The 20,115-nt window shown below is 48.0% G+C and overlaps 1 protein-coding gene and 1 non-coding gene across 2 annotated transcripts; one reads left to right on the forward strand and one right to left on the reverse strand.

Moving 5' to 3' along the window:
* Positions 1 to 14,356: 14,356 nt before the first annotated feature.
* LOC120965699 (small nucleolar RNA Z247) lies at positions 14,357 to 14,495 on the reverse strand. The gene has a single exon (XR_005758727.1). It is a non-coding gene; the product is annotated as a small nucleolar RNA Z247 (small nucleolar RNA).
* A 3,805-nt stretch (positions 14,496 to 18,300) lies between these two features.
* On the forward strand, positions 18,301 to 18,921 carry LOC141023103 (uncharacterized). Its single transcript, XM_073499418.1, has 2 exons — positions 18,301 to 18,640; positions 18,779 to 18,921. Exons 1-2 carry the CDS (start codon positions 18,301 to 18,303, stop codon positions 18,919 to 18,921), a joined length of 483 nt encoding a protein of 160 aa, XP_073355519.1.
* The last annotated feature ends 1,194 nt before the right edge of the window (positions 18,922 to 20,115 follow it).

Below are 20,115 nucleotides of genomic sequence, written 5' to 3' on the forward strand. Positions count from 1 at the left end.
AGGTGCAGCGGGACCAAGGTGCAAGCAGATTGGAGGAGAAGGAGAAACTTGACCGGTCATTCCTCCAATCAAAGCCCTGATTTCTGTCTCTAAACGCAACAATTAATCCAAACAACTAAGAGATGCCGTTTTAGCTACCATGCAGGGCCACGTATTAACTCGCATGCAAGCCGACTTTGATTTCTTGACTGATCAACGCGTAGTTGCGCTCCATGCATTGGGTTTCCGGGGGAGATAACAAGGCAGAGTAAGGAGTGTTTGGTTACATTGCTTAGGCTGGTCATAGTGGTGAGTAACTTGGACTAGTAACATGCATATGTTACTAGTCTATGTTACTACTACGCGAAGTTTGCCATCGGAAGCGAGCCGATCTGGCTCTCCTGAGCTAGCAAGGTTTTTCTAGCCCACCCAAGCTAGCTGGCCCACAAAACCTAACATATTTTAACAGTTCCTAACGCCTAACCTTGCCCGGCTATGCTATAAGTTGTTCTTGCTAAGGATCCAAATGCTCCCTAAGTAACAACGCTCGCTAGCAACGAGGCCAGAAGGGGATTGAGATGCGAAGTTAATGGACGACGCCTAAACATTTTGGGAATATCTGATTTCCGTAAGATGACTTAACACCTAGACGGAGGGAGTACTGCTCCTCAGTCCAGGTTTGATGGAATATTCGTCACCTCTTCTCTTGTACGTACTCCATTTGTATCTCACTTCCTGTGGCTTCGCACTCACACGATTTTCCTATTCTATGAACCTGTGTGTGTGTGTGTGTTTAACAGCATGTGTGTGTGTTAGAGAGAGCGACAGATCGACCTACTCCTACAGAGAGATGGTGTGTAGTGTATGATTTTAGCCGCGAGAGTCGGTGCATCCTCTCGTTTCCGGGCGTCCGGTAGGGACAGGCGGACAGCTGCCACGCCCGCTCCTGACCAGCCTGGCCCACCGAAAGCCCCTCCGTCGCCTGCGCGCTTCCCGCCCGAAACGGTCAGCGCCGCTCCAAAGAATCGGTGTCGCATTCATGCCCGGGCAGAGCGGACGCGACCTCTCACTGGCTCCTGCGTTGAAGGGAGAAGCGGATTCAAGAGTGATGGTTGCTTCGTGCGTCCAACTTACTGCTGGGTCTATGTGATTTGACGGCTCATTGGTCATTATTACTGAGGTGGTAGGACTGCTGGATGTCCCACGCTTTCGGTGAAAGGAGGTACTACTAGATTACAATTTTCTCCATTCTTACGGCGGAGGAGTGCAGGAGCAGTGAAAACATGTAGGCTCAGTGATTACATGCCCCACCTCACACTATCACCATGTTTTGTGGACACCGTGCGACACCTAACTCTTTACATAGTACTCCCCCCGTTCCTAAATATAAGTCTTTGTAGAGATTCCACTAGGTGGACTACATAGGGAACAAAATGAATGAATCTACACTTAAATGCATCTATATACATCCGTATGTGGTTCATGGTGAAATCTCTACAAAGACTTATATTTAGGAACGGAGGAAGTACTAGTATAGTACGTACTGTAATTTATCAGTGAGATAGTACAATGCTATGAAGCTTCTAGCTTCTGTTACATGTATCTTGCGTCCAAGGTTGCCCGTTGCAACATTTCATCAAATACAAAGGAGACTAACGTGCATGCTATTGCATCTCAATGATTGACAGATCATAGCAAATATGTACTCACTCCGTTTCAAAATAAGTGTCTCAACTTTATGCAGGGGGTGTTTGTTTCCAGGGACTTTTTAGTGTAGGGACTAGAAAAAGTCCCTCTTAGAGACTTTTTAACCAAACAGGAGGGACTACTAGGGACTAAAACTTGCTTTTTGGGACTTAATGAAGAAGACTCTCAAGGAGAGTCTTTTTTGGGACTTTTCCAACAATGCCCCTCCCTACAGCCATTGCCCCGCCGCCCCATGGTGTTGTTTGGTTGTTATTTTTCTGTATACTAGGGGTAACATGGTCATTCAATAACCTCTAGGGAGGGACTAGGGACTTTTTAGTCCCTGAAAACAAATAGGGAGGGACTTTTTAAGGAATAGGGACTTTTTAGTTGGGACTAGAAAAAGTCCTAGGACTTATGAACCAAACAGGGCCTCAATATGGACTACATACGGAGCAAAATGAGTGAATCTACACTCTAAAATACGTCTATATACATCAGTGTTTGGAGTATGTACTAGTAGTTCATATCGAAATTTACTAAAGGACATATATATTCCAAACAATATGATAATATCTCTACCAAGGTAGTAGGGACGAGGAGTAAACGAAGGGAGCAGTACAATTTTCTCCTCGTCCTGCGAGCCACCGCGTGCGTGGGCGAGGGAGAGGGCGTAAGGCGTACAGTACTACTACTAGTAAGCAAGCTTCACCTCATCCTGCGAGCCACCGCGCCCGTGGGCGGGGGAGACGGCGTAGTAAGCAAGCTTCTCCTTGTTCTGCGAGTTGACGGGACACATCAAAACTACTCCAGTGTATAGAGCCTTGCCTCTAAGGTAGGCCCCACATGGTTTGCCTCTTTTTTAACATAACGCGTCAAGTCGCAATTTGTTTGTTCACCCGTGGTAGACGATCCTCCCTCCATCAAGTGGACAACCAGTACACTTGTCAAATTACCACGTGTGCTGCCTTTTCGTACAGAAATGAGCTCCACCGTGTACCCGCGCGGGTGTGGTTGGGAAAGAGACGGGAGTACGTGCACCGTGCGTGCACCTTTTCTCTTCATGCACGTCCCCCACCTACAAATGTGTGTGTGTGAGAGATACAAACCTAGACAAATGGCTTGTGCGTTCGTGAGTGTTTTTTGTTTTGGGGGGGGGGGGGGAGGTTGATTTCATGAATGTATTTGTGGGAATATGTGTCGATGACATCTCAAACAAAATTTTGCATGCAATGTGTGTGAAATGGAGGCCTATCCATATCATATATAGAGGGCCAGGCGATCCACGAGAAGAGAGGGAGGGGTCATAGATATCGATAGAGTCGACGAGAGGATCAAGTGGGTGGGTGCGAGATCGATGAAGAGAGCCATCGAAATTGTGTGTGTGTGCAAGTCAAAGATATAGGGCGACTGACCTACCGGAATGTCAGAGGGCACATGTCAAGTTTGTGTGTGGCAGGGAGACATGACTAGAGCGCTCGATGAATCAGTGTGTGTGTGTGTGGGAGGGGGTGGGGGGAGGGGTAGGCAGAGGCCTAACTATAGAGGTAGAACGACTCGTATATGTGTTGAGAAGGAGAGACGCAGCTATGTCTTGAGGGAGATCGGTCTACATCCATACATAACTGAAGGACGACAAATAGCATGGGATAGAGAGAGAGAGAGGGAGGGAGAGGGGTAGAGTGCTGGATGGGTGATGGAGTTGCTTCTCGAAGATGGTGGGAGAGGCCTACTAGACAAACTGAGGGTGGAACTGCAATATTATCAATAAGAGTGGGGATGTGTTTCTGTGTGTGCCTGTGCGTGATAGATCTGTCGGGACGCATCCATGGATGATGAAGGGGAACCATGTGTTTGGTAAGCAAACCTAACTAGATCGGTAGATCAATTGTTGTTTGTCAGAGGAAGGGAGAGACATAACTAATGAGGTAGATCGATCGACGCATGGGAAAAAACAAGCTATAAGCAACTAGCTAGCTATATGTATAGCGGGAGATCGGTTGGTGTACGTCCATTTGTTAGAGGCAAATAAGGCCCGGCGAGACGGATAGACAGAGAGAATGGAGCTAGGAGGTGGTGCGAGAGGCCCAGCTACTAGCTAGATAGGGGGAGGAGTGTGCGGTTGTGAGATCGATGAAAAGAGGGTCGAGAGTTTACACATGTGTGGGACCATATGAGAGACACGAGGCAAGGACACATAAAGGAGGAGATTAAAGGTGCGTGTGTATGTTGTAGGCAGACATCGCTGGAGAGGTTTATCGATCGGTGTGTGTCGGAAAGGAGTTGTGGAGACTGTGGGAGAACGACCTAAATAAAAAGGATGAATGTGCATGATGGATAGAATGCTGAGGGAGGGTGAGGGCGAGGAGGGCGTGTGCATGCACGAGAGAAAGTTAGTGGTAGCTACAAAGGTTAGAGGATTGTGTGGGTGTAAGAGACTAACAAAGATCATAATTTGATATGAAAGTGGATTCATATATTTGAATAGGAGATCATAGTGTTTTAAACATATGCATGCATGAATATAGCGGTGATACGCGTGTTGTGGTTTTGCACATGTTATACCATAATGTGATAATGCATGGCGTTTGCAACTCACAGCTAAATGTCGAACAATCTAAACCATACTATACATCGAACAATCTCACATTTTATTTGAATTTGTGATAATGTGTGGCATTTGCAGCTTACCACTAAATATCGAACAATCTAAACAATACTATATATCGAACATTCTCACATTTTATTTGAATTTGTGGTAATGTGTGGTGTTTGCAACTCACATCTAAATACTTGTAGGCGTAGGGGGCGGGGCACCATACATAATGTGATAAACACATTATACATATGAGACATGGTTTGGATTATGAAGATCTAGCTAGAGCTTGAAATGTACTGTGATTTGAAATCAACATAAAGTGGATTCAAAAAATCGAGTTTGAGTTCATATAGTACACATAGTTCATATGTAACTCGAGACTAATCATGTGGTGTGCTGTGAAGATAATACACAAATGATGGTTTAACTTGACAATAATGATGATTGTAGATCTTATTAAAACAGAGAAACGAATTCAAATGCTTTGACTTCACAACAAGCATTATTGTAGATCTTATTCAAATAGAGAAACGAATTCAAATTTAGTTCATATTGAAGCGGTAGTATATACGTTTGGAATGCACTAAAACGTTCATTTGAGTAGTAGGTTGCATGCATTATACACGTAGCGAAATATTTTAATTGAACATAACATTAATTCAATGTTTTAAATGACATTTGTAGTGCGAATTGATTTGGTACAGTACACGTTAGGCTTGTCCGGAAATTTCAACCCGCGCCTTGTTAGCCCGAAATATTTAAGATATATCTTTGTCTCGTTGTGCTCCGACAACACCCTCCATCTCAACCCGCGCCTTGCTATTCCAAAATTACAACGCGCGCGAAAAGTCCCACCTCCGGTGAAATCCCGACACGCGAAATGCCCGTGATACCCCTGAACCGAAAGAACCGCCTCAAACCGGTGGGGGTACTTTCGTAACTTACCCCACATTTCGGACAAGCGCGTCCCTAAGCCATCGTTCCCCACTCCCATCCCATCCGCCCACCCATTCATACACCGAGGCCGGGAAAACCCGCGAGGCCCCACACCCCCACCCAGCTGGAGCCTCTTCCCCGACGACGTCGTCCACAGCAACACCTCGACGTCCCTCATCTACCATACCGGATGAGGATCCGTCGTCGATCTGGTCGTCCCGCCGGTTCAGCCACCCCGTCCTCCACCTCCAAGGAGCTGCCCCGACGTTCCCCTCGTATTCCGCGCCACCTCCATTCCCACACAGCCATCTTCACCCGCACCACCGGAAGAGCATCATCATCATCGTTTCCTCGGATGAAGCTGCAGCCTAATCGGCGCCACCAAAGAGGTTGTACACTAATCGCCGCATTTTCATCTTGATTCGATCTCACGGTGCTGCCGGCGCTTGGTCCCAAGCCGACATGGCACTCCTCCATCCACGGCGGCGTCGCCGGCCACTTCCTCCACGGCGTCGCTCCCTCGGCGGCGACGTCCACATCAGTAGGAGCTGCTGCTGCTTTACCTCTCGCTCGCGCTGCTGCTCTGCTCTTGCTCTCGGTCCCCTGCCTTGCCTGCTCTTGCTGCTGCTCTCGCTCTTGCTCTTGCTTGCGATGCTGCTTCGATTTAGCTACACTTCAGTCGACTGAATCGACTTTTGGGTCAGTCGATTTTCAGGGGGTGGGGGGGCTCGCCGGAGTTAGGAAGAACCAGCTGCAGCGGGGAGGGGGGCTCGCCGGAGAGGTACCCCACTATCTATCATAGGGTTCAGGGTGGGGAGGTGGTCGCCGGCGGTGGTGGGGCGGTGGCGTGGGGATCGCCAGAGAAAAAGCTCGGCACGGGGGGGGGGGGGGGCTAGAGGGATGGCTGGGGCGGCGTCGGACCGGCGATAGGGAGTGTTTTCGGGGCGGGCGGGGCGGCACACCACCGACCGTGGGCGGCGGGGGGCGGCTTTTTGGCCGGTGGTGGTTGGCGTCTCAGGGGGGTGGAGGTTGAAGATGAACTGCAGGCCCTTGATTTTGTATCCAACGGCTGCAAAATCGACTGACCAGAGATGAAAAAGTCAGTCGACTGACGTGTAGCCTCACCTCTAGTGCGTTCAGTTTCGACAGTAAAATTCAGTATCGACAGGAAAATTCAGTTTCGACAGTTAAGTTCAGTTTTGACAGTTAAATTCAGTTTCGATAGTTAAGTTCAGAGATGAGCGGCTGATGTATTTTACATCTAGCACTTTGTGGTTATGTATTTTACGTCATCTATTGGAGATGCTATTAGAATTCCACTCAGGTTAACGTTGTCTCTCTTGTCCTGCTTCAGCCTCGGTGTCGTACAACTCACCGGAGCTGCTCCAACGACGAAACCCTCCATCACAGCGGAGCAGTACCTCGGGCTCAATCTCCAGACGCCCAAGATCTTCTTCCCCTCCTCCGACAGCCAAGTCAGCCGGAGCATCCTCACCGGCCAACCCAATCACGCTGAGATCGACATGGCTTCGCCAAAGAGGTTGTACACTTGTTGCATCTCTTTTTTACTCTACATGTTATATATATTGTCCACTGAGCACACGGAGTAACGGGAAATACGATTATTTTATCCTACTATATGACAAGCAGTGAGGTACCAGGCAACTTAGCTATCCGTGATGGACTCTCTTGAATGCCATCATTATTTATCTCTGCGTGTTTGAGCTGTGCATTTGTCAATGGCCCTGGGAGCTGAGCTAGTAGGGAAGTGGCCTGGGTCCAAAGTAATAGAAGTAGCACAAAAACATTTTTTTAGTGTAGGCTTTTCCTTGCTCAAGCCTGCCTACTAGAATCGCCAGTGCTTGAAAGGAAAAGTGAATGAAAACATAGGAATTGGAAAGTTTTGTATGGTACTACTTTTCATGAATTTGGTGCAAAGGAATGGAGCGAAGGAAAACTGTAGGATTTGTTCCTTTAGTGTCTCCTTGAAAGAAAAACCGTAGGAATTCTAATTTCCACTTGTCCTCCTTCTCAAATTCCTATTCATGAAGCACAAGACTAACAGATAGTAGCATAATAGCATTATAACCGTACATTTTCTTGTGGTTTGACTTAATCTCACCATGCTTCTTTGCATCCTGTGATCGTCCAATTCTTGTGAACCAAACACCCAGATTGGCAGAAATCCTGTGTTTTTAAATTCTCTGCTTTGCACGTGCATTCCTATCCTATTCCTATCTATTTCCTACCCCTTCATTGTTAGAATCCTCAAATTCAAACAAGCCCTTACACAATTACTTCTGTTACAGATATGTTTCAAAGAAAACCTTGTGTGGTTTGTCATGCTCCTGCGGTTTTGTGTTCCACCCCAGCTCAGCTGCTCCAACGACGGAAGGGTTCACCACAGCAGGGATCCGCTCTCCAGACTATCTTTCGCCGCGTCAGATCTTCTTCCCCGCCGCCGGCAGCCATGACAACTGCATTACCATCATCAACTGAGCAGATGACCTTGAGGACTACACGAGTCTGCAAGAGAGGTCGCACTCTTCCGTGTCTGCTTACGTTATGCATCGCTTAATATGATGACATGCTACTTTATCGTCGTGTTCACCTATTAGACTCCGAGTCAGGTCCAAAATTATGTTGAAACTTGAGTTTTTAAATGGTTGTGGGGTACATATTGGGGCAGCAATCAGTACTATCTGTCTACTATCTCGTTAATCTCGGGTGTCTACTATGAGTTTCATGTTGGGTGCAAACAAACATTAAAGGAGCCATTATCTGTATTTTTTAACTAAAGCTATTATCTGCCTGCTATCATTGGTTTTGGGTCTATCCACAGTTTGCTACCATCACTCTAGATTTGTGCATGCACTCCTTACATAATCTCACTATGTTTTATTCCTATGCATGTTAGTCATTGTACACAATGTAACTGAACATGTAGAGCAAAAGAGACGAGCCTTGCGTGGCAATAAAATTTCATGCAGACGTCGCTCCATGGTGGGCGCAAAGGCATCCCCCCTTCCACCCATTTCAGATAGTAATCAAGAGGAAGATAACTGTTCTGAGGGGGATTCAGAAGCAGAAGACCACTCCTATTTACCCCATGAGGTCTTCGCTCTAACTTGGCATGCTGATGTTGGTAATATCATGCATATGGTGCCTTGCGTTGCTTACTGTATACATCAAAGATGTCATCTGCTTAGTTTAGACATGCTTTGTGTCAATGCCATCTGTTTAGTTTCTTTATCGTATATGTGAATCATGCAATGCCATCTTGTTTAGCCAGGCATCATATATGTGAATTTTGCAATGCCACCCTAGTTAGCCAGTCATCTTATATGTGAATTATATCATGACATCATTTTTTATTACGTGTTAAATTTGTCAACAATTTTAGTACATTCAATTACTCTTCCTATGCATCAGCCATTCGGCACGGTCATGGAAAAATCTAGAGTGGAAACAAGGTCTTCAGAGCAGACAATGCTATCTGACGAAGCGCATGTCTTCCTGGTTACAGATAGCTCCTCAGAGGAGGATTCAGAGACAGATGACCAGTCCTACCCCCCCCCCCCCCGAGGTGCATGCTCTAACTTGGCAGGGTTATGTTGCTCATATCGTGCGTATGGTATCTTGCATTGCTATGTCATTTGCTTAGTTCAGACATGCTTTGTGTGAATGCCACCTGTTTAGTGTCTAATTACCATATATGTGAATTATGCAATGCCATCTTGTTGCAAGACATTATATATGTGAATTATGCAATGCTATCTTGTTGCAAGGCATTATATATGTGAATTATGCAATGCCATGCTGTTTAGCCAAGCGTCATATATGTGAATTATATCATGCCGTCCTTTTTTTGTATTTCTCATTGCTTTTGTCGACAGTTTGTATATTCAACTGCTCTTCCTGTGCATCAGCCATTTGAATTGGTGATGGAGAAATCTGGACTGAAAACAAGGTCTTCAGAGCAGACAGTGCTACCTGCTGAAGATATCTTGCAGGTTACAGATAGCTCTTCAGAGGAGGATTCAGAGGCAGATGACCAGTCCTATTATCCCCCTGAGGTGTATGCTCAAACTTGGCAGGGTTATATTACTCATATCATGCATATGTTGTATTGCAATGCTTAGTTTTTACATCATATACACGATATTGAATGCCATCTCCTTAGTTGACACATCATATATGCGATTGCCCTCTGCTCACTTCCTTAGTATATAAATCATATATTTGAATTATATCATGCCATGATGTGTACATAGACAGCATGTATCTGAATTATGGCATGCCAACCCATTTTCTAAAGACATAATATAGTTATATCATCTCATCCTGTTTACATAGTCATCATATTTTGAATTATTTCATTCTATCCGTGAATTATATCAAGCCATCATGTTTCCATCGATGGCATGTTTGTGATTTATGGCATGCCAACCACTTTAATAGACACATCGTATAATTATATCATATCATCCTGTTTACATAGTCATCATATTTTGAAGTATGTCATTCTATCCTGTTTAGTTAGCCATCATATATGTGAAATTGTGTCATGCTATCCTGTTTAATTAGCCATCATATATGTGAAATTATGTCCTGCTATTCTGTTTGGTTAGACCACATAAATGTGAATTATTTCATGCCCTGTTTTCTTCCCTACTATCCATTGCACCTATCTATCTTACAATGTCTGTACATTCAATTACTTTTCTTGTTTATCAGCCATTTCAATTGGAGGGGGTGATGGCAGTATCTGTGGGAGTAAAAACACGGTCTTCAGAAAAGATCGTGCTACCTGTCGATGGAGATAGAACCACGGTTGTACTTGCCCAAGAACCAGCCCCACCACACATAACCCAGACTCACGCAGATTGTACCCCTACCCAGTTGGACAGAGAACCAGCTACACCCCTTCTAACCCCAACCCCAGCAGATAGTAACCCAGTTCCCGTTGACACAGCACCGTCTCCACCAGAGAGCACCCAAACACGAGCTGTTAGTAAGGCAACTGCAGTGCCCAAAGCACGAGGACCACCACTCTGAACCCCAAGTCAACGCTTAAAGCAGAAGAAGAATTGTTCTCAGGTCAGGTTCCGTAGCTATGGTTCATACTAATTTGCTCTTGCATCACTGTATTTACTCATACCAACTAATTTCAAATTTGAAGGATGCAATTGAAACTCCAATGGCGCAACATGTATGTTTTAAACCTGTTTCTTTAACGTGTTTGTTGTTTTAACTTGCTCTATGTTGATTTCAGTTTCAATTGAATAAAAAATTATGTTCTCAAGCCATGCACATTACAAGTGTTGTTATTGCTGTGTAGTTTCCCACACTTATATTCTGTCTATGCTGCTTTGTCTTAAATAGATATGATTCGAATTGTATCTATCTTGATTTGGCAACATAAACTAGAATGATATAGACCATACAGTGACCATACTACATAGATATATGTTTGTTTCATGTTGTTATCCTGTCCACCTTACTACTGAACTGGTTTACCAAAATGAGTTTCATATACTACATTGTAAACCTGTGATGTGTTTGCTTGTTTCTCTTTTAGAACACGGATAAAATATTGGAGAAGAGTAGCCCGTTATGCAATGGTAAAGGAAGTAATGCAGATAAGGTTCAAGATAGTGAGACATCCCTATTGGTCTCCAAGAAAGCTGATAAAAACAATATTGAAGACACTGAGACAACCCCAAAGTCCTGTCTTGATGTAGTGTTTGAGTTACTAGCTACTACTGCTGGCACCAGCTCTTCGAACTCGCTGCCTGAATCAGTTCGGCTTCTTGAGTCTCAACTTCAAGTTGAAAGACATCGATCAGATGTTATTCGACAGGAAGCCGAAGGACTGAGGAAGTCCCTACAGAATTCAGATGCATACTTTCTGGTGCAACAGCAAGTGCTGGAGGATTTAAGCACCAAACAAGAGAAAGTTAATAAGCTTGCTAAGCATCTTGCCAGCATTATGGGTACCCAGGATATTGTTTCTTGAGCTCTTCTGAAGTGGTTTCAGTTCTGGACTTGTTTTGCTGCGGCGTTTATATGCTGCTTTGTTCCCTATATTTGTACTGGTGGCGAACTTTGATGCCCAGTGGGTGTAATATGTGTAATAGCCGTGATAGCCTAGCATAAGTTGCTTGCTAATTTATTTCCTTATTGTCTTATTTATTTGTTTTCTTGTAGTCATTGCAGTTATTTTTCCGCGGTTTGCTTGTGGCCGCAATAACCTATTTTTCAAAACTATGCCACAATAACCATGGGCAACATATTTACTGTAGTTAACATGGGCCTCCTACGGGCCGTAGAAACAATGGGCCTTCTACGGGGCGTAGAAACAATGGGCCTTATATGGGCCGTAAACACAATGGGCCTTCTACGGGCTGTATCATCAATGGGCCTTCTACGGGCCGTATGATCGGTTGGCCAAACATGGGCCAATAAAAGACTACATTATGGCCGTAAATGGGCTAGAGTTGAAATCGTCCGTTCATGGGCCGACCATAACGGGCCGTCGTTAATCGGCCGTATTTGATGACGCTATGAAAACGACCCAACGTATTAACGGACCACAAACGGGCCAACTGTAAACACGGGGTTAATTTGGCCCACAAGAAGAAAATGACGGTAACGGGCCGTAAGTAAACGAATGTTGGAAATGAGCCCAAGAATAAATGGGCCGTGAGAAGGCCGAAAGATAACATGGGCTGGAAACGGCCCAACGGAATAATGGGCCGTTAATGGGTATAAAGTGATACACTCTTCATTACGGGCTAGTTTCACCACGTGCCGTTAATGGGTATAAAGTGATACACTGTTCATTATGGGCCAGTTTTACCACGGGCCGTTAACGGGCCGAGAGTTACAAAGGGCCTCATATGGGCCGAAAGACGTCATGGGCCATACATGGGCCGGAAGTTAAAACGGGCTGGAATTATATTGGACGGCCTAGATGATTCTACTGGGCCTAATTCGGATAGGCCGTAAACGGGCCCTGGGTTAGCGGGCTGTAAATGGGCTATATGCGAACATGCCGTTAACAGGCTTGTTGTGGGCCGGCCCGCCACCTTTTGACCAAGTCAAATGGGCTGGCCTTTTCACAGGAATGGGCCTCTGTTGGGCCGTGCCACGTGTCGACGTATCATAGGCGCTTTGGGTCCAATGAGTGGATGACATCTGTCCCAACGGTGAGCCGACACGTGTTTCCTCCAGCCAATGATGATTTTACAGGTGGAAAATCCCCATTGGTCGGGGCTGTTAACGGGTTATCGGATCCAAAACCGGACCCGATAGCTTAACGGCGTTCCGTTACGGTGGATGCCATGTGTCGGTCACCCTTGAAAAAAGCACTTCTGTGACGCGCGATTTATCGTCATGGAAGTGGACACTTCCGTGATGATAAATTTGGTAATGTCATGGAACACTTCTACGACAACACATGTATGACTATCTTTATTCTGTCATAAAATCGTCATGGATGTACATGCATGACAGAAAACGTGACCTACTGTGACAAACACGTATCATCACAGAAGTGTATTTTTTTGTAGTGGGAAGAGATGTCTAAGCACTTAAAACCTTTGTGCAAATTACTGTAGCCTAAGAAGGCGCATTGTTTGGAGTGGAATTGGAGCTTGTGGTTATTATATGGGCGTAGGTTCGGCCAGCAAGCGCATCCAAAGATGCAAAGAGAAGAATAATTAGGCTTCCCATGGGATAGTTTTTCAAGAGGGGTTTCAAAGTTGATCACTTTGCTTGGTAGTCTGTTGATGAGATATGTAGCAGCGATAAAAGCCTCATCCCAGAATTTAAGAGGTATGCTTGCTTGAGCTAGGAGGGAGAGACCAACCTCGACAATATGTCGATGTTTACGTTCTGCTGACCCATTTTGCTGGTGTGCATGGAGGCAGGAGACGTGATGAGATATCCCAACTTTTGTGAAGAAAGAATTTAGCATCACATATTCCCCTCCGCAATCTATTTGGAGAGCAAGAATTTTGCGAGCAAATTGACATTCAACAATATTTTGGAAGTCACGAAATTTTTGAAAAACTTCTGACTTATGTTTGATTAGGTAGATCCACGTGAACTTACTGAAATCATCTATAAAGCTCACATACTATTCTTTTCTGCCTACTGATTCAACAGCTGGACCCCACACATCAGAAAAAATAAGTTCCAAAGGGAATTTTGATCCACTTATTGAATTTGGATAAGGCAACCGATGGCTTTTGCCTAGTTGACAGGAATCACAAATAACTTCGGAATTGGATAACTTAGCACATGGGAGCTTATTCTTGATAATTATTTTGCTAACTATGGTTGATGAAGGATGCCCTAGGCGCCGGTGCCACCTATCCGAGGAGGGTGTGGAATTGAGCACGTGCTTCTTGGTGCCTTGTCCCATGTGTTTGACAGGGTATAGGCCTCTCCTACCCCTGCCTTGCAGCAAACCCTCCTCGTTCCCCGATCCTTTACAAAAAAAGAATAGGGATGAATTTCAACGAAAGAATTGTTGTCAATAGCAAGTCGGCTTGCAGCGATTAAACTCTTATCAGCCTCGGGAACATGTAAGACATTTTTCAGGAGAAGGTCACGTTCGGGGGTACAAATATGAGATTGACCAATATGTGCTATAGCCATAACTGATACACTTGCTGTGTGGATTTGATCATCTCCGATGTATCGATCTCGGATGGTGAGCTTCTCTAGATCCTGTGATATGGTTCGTCGCACCACTGTCCAGGTACCAGTTGGTGTCGACGCCATACTGCGGAGCCACCATGTTTGCAGAGTGTTCCTCCCCCCTGATAGGAGGAGTCGTAACGCTTCCAGCACTTCCACGCTGGGTGACCAACCTTGCCACAGATCTGGCACGTTGGTTTGGTGGCGGCATTGTTGTTGTAGTTGCCGCCGCTGCCGTTCTTGCCTCCAGGGTTGCCACGGTTCGGTGGCTTGGAGAAGGTGCCACGACCACGATCACCGCCGCCACCTTGCATGTTGTTGAAGTTGCGGCCGCGGTCACCGCGGTCACCACCGCCGCCACTGTTGCTGTTTTTGTTGTTGTTGAAGCGTCACGTGTCCCCGCGTTTGCCGACGACTGAGAGGACCTGCCACGCAGATTCATGCGAGTCTCGAAGCTCAGGAGCTGCGAGTACAGCTCCGGGACCCCGACAGGCTCAACCCTAGAGCACATGGCAGATACCACGGGGTCGAACTCCTCGTCGAGTCCAGCGAGGATGTGAGAGACAACATCCTCCTCATCCACCTTCTTCCCTGAAGCAGCTAATTCATCACAAAGGGTTCGGACCTTACCAACATATTCAGTGATAGTCTTGTTTCCCTTCTGGAGGTTTGCCAACGCGATTCTGACGTTGACGGTCTGCGCACGGGTATGCGATGCAAGCATCCCGTGCACCGTGTTCCACAGCTCTTCTGCGGTGTGGCACGTCGCCACCTGGATGGCCATCTCGTGGGGCAGCATGGTCAACAGGTAAGAGAACACCTGCTGATCCCGTGCATACCACGCGCCGAACGCCGGGTTGGGCGCCATGGACTTGGTCTTGCCGTCGTCGCTGGTGACCTCAATGGTCATTGGGGGCACCACCTGCTCGACGTTGAGGAAGTTCGCCATCTGCGCTCCCTGGATGGCCGAGATGACGGTGGCGCGCCATAGCGCTTCCTTCCCTCTCGTAAGCTTCTCTGTTGTGATGTGTGCAAACGGAGATGAGGGGAAGGAGTTCCCCGAAGAGCTTGCCATGGATGAATTCGAGGTAGGCTCTGATACCATGAAAGAAGAAAGGGTTTAAGCGTATGCACCTTTGGCAGGGATGCGTGCGTTTTTATATAGAGGAAAGATTACAAGATCGACAGGTTGTTTCTAGTCTTGACCTCTACTCCAAGCTATATAAGAGATAAGATCAACTAGCCTAACAACCTGCCGGGTATACACAACTATACGCATGCAACACACCCATCATGACAAGTGTCACGTTACATCATCGTGACAAGTGTCAAGTTATATACAAGCCTACTCTTTAACATTGTGCAATCACACCGCCATACGTCGTGATGGTGTTTGAAATGGTCTAGTACCGATGGAGTAGTGATTTCGCATTGCGATCATGGATCACATCTAAATTGTAGGGTGCGTAGTGCGTGTGCTCACGAAATCAAGATTGCACATGTTGCCAAAATATCGTGCCCTTTTGCTTCATACCTACAAACCCCGCACTTGTGGACCACCACGCGTCGCACAACAATGCATCCTCCCTCGCCGAGTACCCCATCATCGTGCTTGCTTCATGTTCAACAAGAAGAAGGCCAATAAAATTCTCAATGCTATTTTGACAAAACACTTGTCGGCATGGTGTCCGCCATGGACGCAACTGACTAGGGGCGGACAATACCTAAGCGGTGGCTGGATACAAGGGCGCAACGACGGCGAAACAAAGGACGCCTGGTAGAGCACCGGCGTTCTGGCAAGAACTAGGCGGTGGTTACAGTGGTGCAGAGACGGTGACGGTCTTGGTGGGGTGCATATACAGGGAAGGAATGAGGTGGGGATAAGCTCTTAGGCCAACTCCACCGCGCGACCCCATCCAGTCCGCGCGCGTCCGTTTGGCGTAAAACGGACGAACCAGATGGCCCAGCGCGCGGGCGCAAACAGACTTTTGTCCGTTTTCTGTCCGCTTTCGACCCATCCCCGGCCCAAGTTTGCGCCACTTTTGGGGTGAAACGGACAACACGCGGACGCGTGGGCCGTCTGCGCGTGTCTTCCCCTGGCCCGCCCGTCGGTGGCACAGGGGTGCCTTTTTCTATCCACTCCCCTCCCTCCCTCCGGCCGCACGCCCTCCACTCTTCTACACTCTTCCCCACTCTTCCCTCGTCGTCGCCGCCGCCGCCATTAGTTTTGAAACTCGGACGCGCACTCGCCCAGCCCCTTCCCCTCGGCACCCCCGAGCTACCCAACCACGGCCACCTGATTTGCGCACCCGCCGGCCGGATTTGGGGCGGATCCGGTCGGTCTTGAGCTCACCCAGCTGTGGGAGGCCGCGCCGCGCCATGGACTGGACAGGCACCGGGCCGGAAGGCCCTGGCAGGGCCGCAAGGCCACATGAAGGCAGTGGCTCGTCCTCTAGCCGCTCGGATCTATACCGTCGGTGGTCCGCCGGCAGATACACGAATGGCGGTCGGCCGGGCTCGGTGCTAGCCCAAAAGCTCGTCGGCGCACCGTTGCCACTCATTAAGTGCGACCACAGCCCAAAGAAGGTCGTGCGCCGCGTGTCTACAACGCCGGAACATCCCGGATGGGTGTTCATCAAGTGCTTAAACGATGGGGTATGTGCTCTTTTTAGCTTCGGTTTGTGCTCTAGATTTGACTAGTTGTGCTAACTTCAAATTTTGTTGTGTAGAATGGATGCAAGTTTTGGTATTGGGAAGAAGAGTACATCGATATATTGATAGAGCGCAATTTAGTAGATGTTCGTGCACTTTTAGCTAGCATAGAGGCTGTAGATGAGACAAGTGCACTTGTTGCTAGATTAGAGGCTAGACACGAGACTAGATGCGAGGAAGCAACCTTTACTTCTTTAGACTCGAAGAAGAAAGAAACACGCAAAATGGAGGCGGCTCCTCCGCAGATCAACAATGAATGCATCGAGAAGACACTAACCCAACTTACAGGAGCAGTTATGGAAGTATGATATCTTCTAAAATGTATTCTTGTGGTTCTTGTTTTCTTTGGTCTTAATTTTCTAGTCAAAATTTGGTGATGTATTCCCATGTACCAAAAATGAATGATGAAAAAAAGTTTAAGGGCTTGCAAAGGAAAAAGTACGCGGGCAGGATGCGGCCAGGATGCGTCCGCCGTTGGGCGCACGGCCACCGCATCCAGAAACGGCCCGAACACGACCCCATTGCCCTACCCAAATGGACAGAATCCAAGCAAAACGGACGTCCGTTTGGGGTCGCGCAGTGGAGTTGGCCTTAGGGAGGGGGTTTTGAATGGGTCGGGACTCGGGTGTGTCGGAGAGTCAGACATGATTGGTGTCTAGACTTCCACTCCCCCAAACCTCCACAGCTTTGTTCCTGGCTTGACAAAATTTAAACGTACTGACCGATCTGCGAAGGGTTGATACACGAAGTTAAACGACACGACAACACGTTTAGCAACGTTTTTTATGGATGACACTGGGTTGCCCTAAGGCCAACTCCACCGCGCGACCCTATCTTGTCCGGGTGCGTCCGTTTGGGGTAAAACGGACGAATAGCGCGGCCCAACGCGCGGCCTCAAACGGACAAATGTCCGGATTCCGTCCGTTTTTGACCCATCCCCGGCCCAAACTTGCGCTCGCTTTGGGGTGAAACGGACGCGCGCGGACGGCCTCGACGCACGCCCTTGTCCCCCCCGTGGCCCGCCTGTCGGGGACACTAGCAGTCCCTCCGCTCCCAACGCTTCCACCCTCTCTCCCCGCCCCGCCCCGCCGCCGGCGCCGCTGCTATTCTCCGGCCGCCTCCTCACCGCGTAGCCCCCGGCCGTCCATACCAAACCACGTCTCGATATGGCCGCCACCACGCCCGTGCTTTCGCCATAGTTTTGGCCGTCGATCGGAGGAGGTTTGGCCGTCGCCGTCTTTGCCGGTGGCAGAGGGGACACGACCGCCGACGACGTACCACGGCAGCCGCGGCAGATTCCGACGAGAGCTCCAGAGCGGCCATTAGCTGGCCGGCAACCACCCCTGCTGCGTCGAGGTGATCATCGCGGCCTCTTCGCCACCACGACCGCAAGGTGTTCGACATTTTGCCAACAAAGGTATGGACAGTGGAGACGAGTTTTTCTTCCATCGCTTCCTTTGTTCATCGGACGATTCGTCGTTGGATAATGACGATCTTGTGGTGGCTGCACTTGTCGTTCACGACCATATTCAACGGCAGCTTCCTCGGTACAGGGGGTCAGTCCCTGGCCGTGCTCCCAACCTGAACCGCAACAGGGAGAGAGGCCACGCCCTGCTCTATGCCGATTACTTTTCCAGCACCCGCTCTTTAAGCCGGATAAATTCCGTCGCCGTTTTCGAATGGCAAGGCATGAGTTCAATTGTATCAGAAAGGGAGTGGTTGCTCATGACCCATACTTCGAGTGCAAGACGGATGCCCTTGGCAAGCTTGGATTCTCCTCTTACCAGAAATGCACCGCGGCCATCCGCATGCTTGCATATGGAATTCTAGGCGATCTGGTGGATGAGTATGTGCGTATGAGTGAGACAACATGTCTGATGTCAATGTACAAGTTTTGCCAGGCTGTGATCGAGGTGTTTGGCCCAGAGTACTTGAGGCAGCCAACTGCAGCTGATACAGAGAAATTATTGGCGACCAACGCAGCTAGAGGCTTTCCAGGCATGCTTGGCAGCATAGATTGTATGCACTGGGAGTGGAAGAACTGTCCATTTGCTTGGCAGGGCCAGTACAAGGGGCATGTCAACACGTGCACTATCATATTAGAAGCGGTGGCTTCGCAGGATCTTTGGATATGGCATTCTTTTTTCGGCATGGTAGGTTCTCACAATGATATCAACGTGCTGCAACGTTCTCCAGTCTTCGCAAGGCTTGCAGAAGGCCATTCCCCACCTGTCAACTTTGAGATCAACGGCCACCAGTACAACAAGGGATACTATCTAGCTGATGGTATATATCCTTAGTGGTCAACTTTTGTGAAGACAATCTCGAAACCCCAAGGTGAGAAGAGAAAGAGATTTGCCCAAATGCAAGAGAGTGCTAGAAAGGATGTGTAACGTCCTTTTGGTGTGCTTCAATCCCGGTGGGGTATCGTTCGAAACCCTGCATTGTCATGGGATGAAAGAAAGCTTTGGGAGGTGATGACTGCTTGTGTGATCATGCACAACATGATCGTCGAGGACGAGCGTGATGAGAGTATTTTCGACCAAGGATTTGATTATCGTGAAAAGATTGAGCCCCTGCACCAAGACCCGGCCACATTTGAACAATTTGTACAATTCCACCGTGAGATGCGTGATTGGCACAGGCATTTGAATCTTCAAAATGACTTGGTTGAGCACGTGTGGGATCACATTGGCAACCAATATACGTATTGGTTCATTTTATGTTCAGTCAAGACAATTTTGATTTGGCTGTAAAACTTTTTTATTAAGGACAATTTCAATTGAGTTATAAAACTATTTTAATTTTCAGACAAATATTTGGACGTGCAAACTAGTTTTGATGAGAATATGGGCATTTTTGGCCCTGACGAACAGGATGGGGCAAATGGATGCGGCCGCGCGCTGGGCGCACGGACACCGCATCCCAGGACATGCCCGGACACGACCCCAAATCCCTAACCAAACGGACAGAATCCGGACAAACGGACGTCCGTTTGGGGTCGCACGGTGGAGTTGACCTCAGCGGCTATCTTTACTGCATGTTGCAGTGGACGTGTAAGTGACGCGTCCTGGGCAAAGTGACGCGCCGTGGGCAAACCCACAGGTCGCGTATAGTACGAGCTGCGTCCGTCCGTCCGTCGTGCCAATCCACGCGCACCGCCGAGCACGCTGCTCCCCTCTTCTAGGCCGGCCGTAGCCGATGCGACGCATTTGCTGCCGCATTTACAATACCTCTCGCCTCGCTCTATTGCTGCTGCTGCAGCAGCAGCATCTGCATCTTTAACACGCGAATTTAAGACGGCTCCTGTCTCAGACCAGCAGCCCATGGTGATGCCCCTAGCGTGTTGCAGCACCTATCCTCGCTCGCCGCTCGCCGCTCGCCTTGCTGCCAACTCATAAAATGGTGCCTATCAGGTGCCGTACTCCCGGAACACCCGATGGAGGGCACGCTAGCCGCGCCACGTGACGCCGCTTCAGAGCTCGGCCTGGCCT

Source organism: Aegilops tauschii, chromosome 5 (assembly GCF_002575655.3).
Source record: "Aegilops tauschii subsp. strangulata cultivar AL8/78 chromosome 5, Aet v6.0, whole genome shotgun sequence".
Taxonomy (NCBI): Eukaryota; Viridiplantae; Streptophyta; class Magnoliopsida; order Poales; family Poaceae; genus Aegilops; species Aegilops tauschii.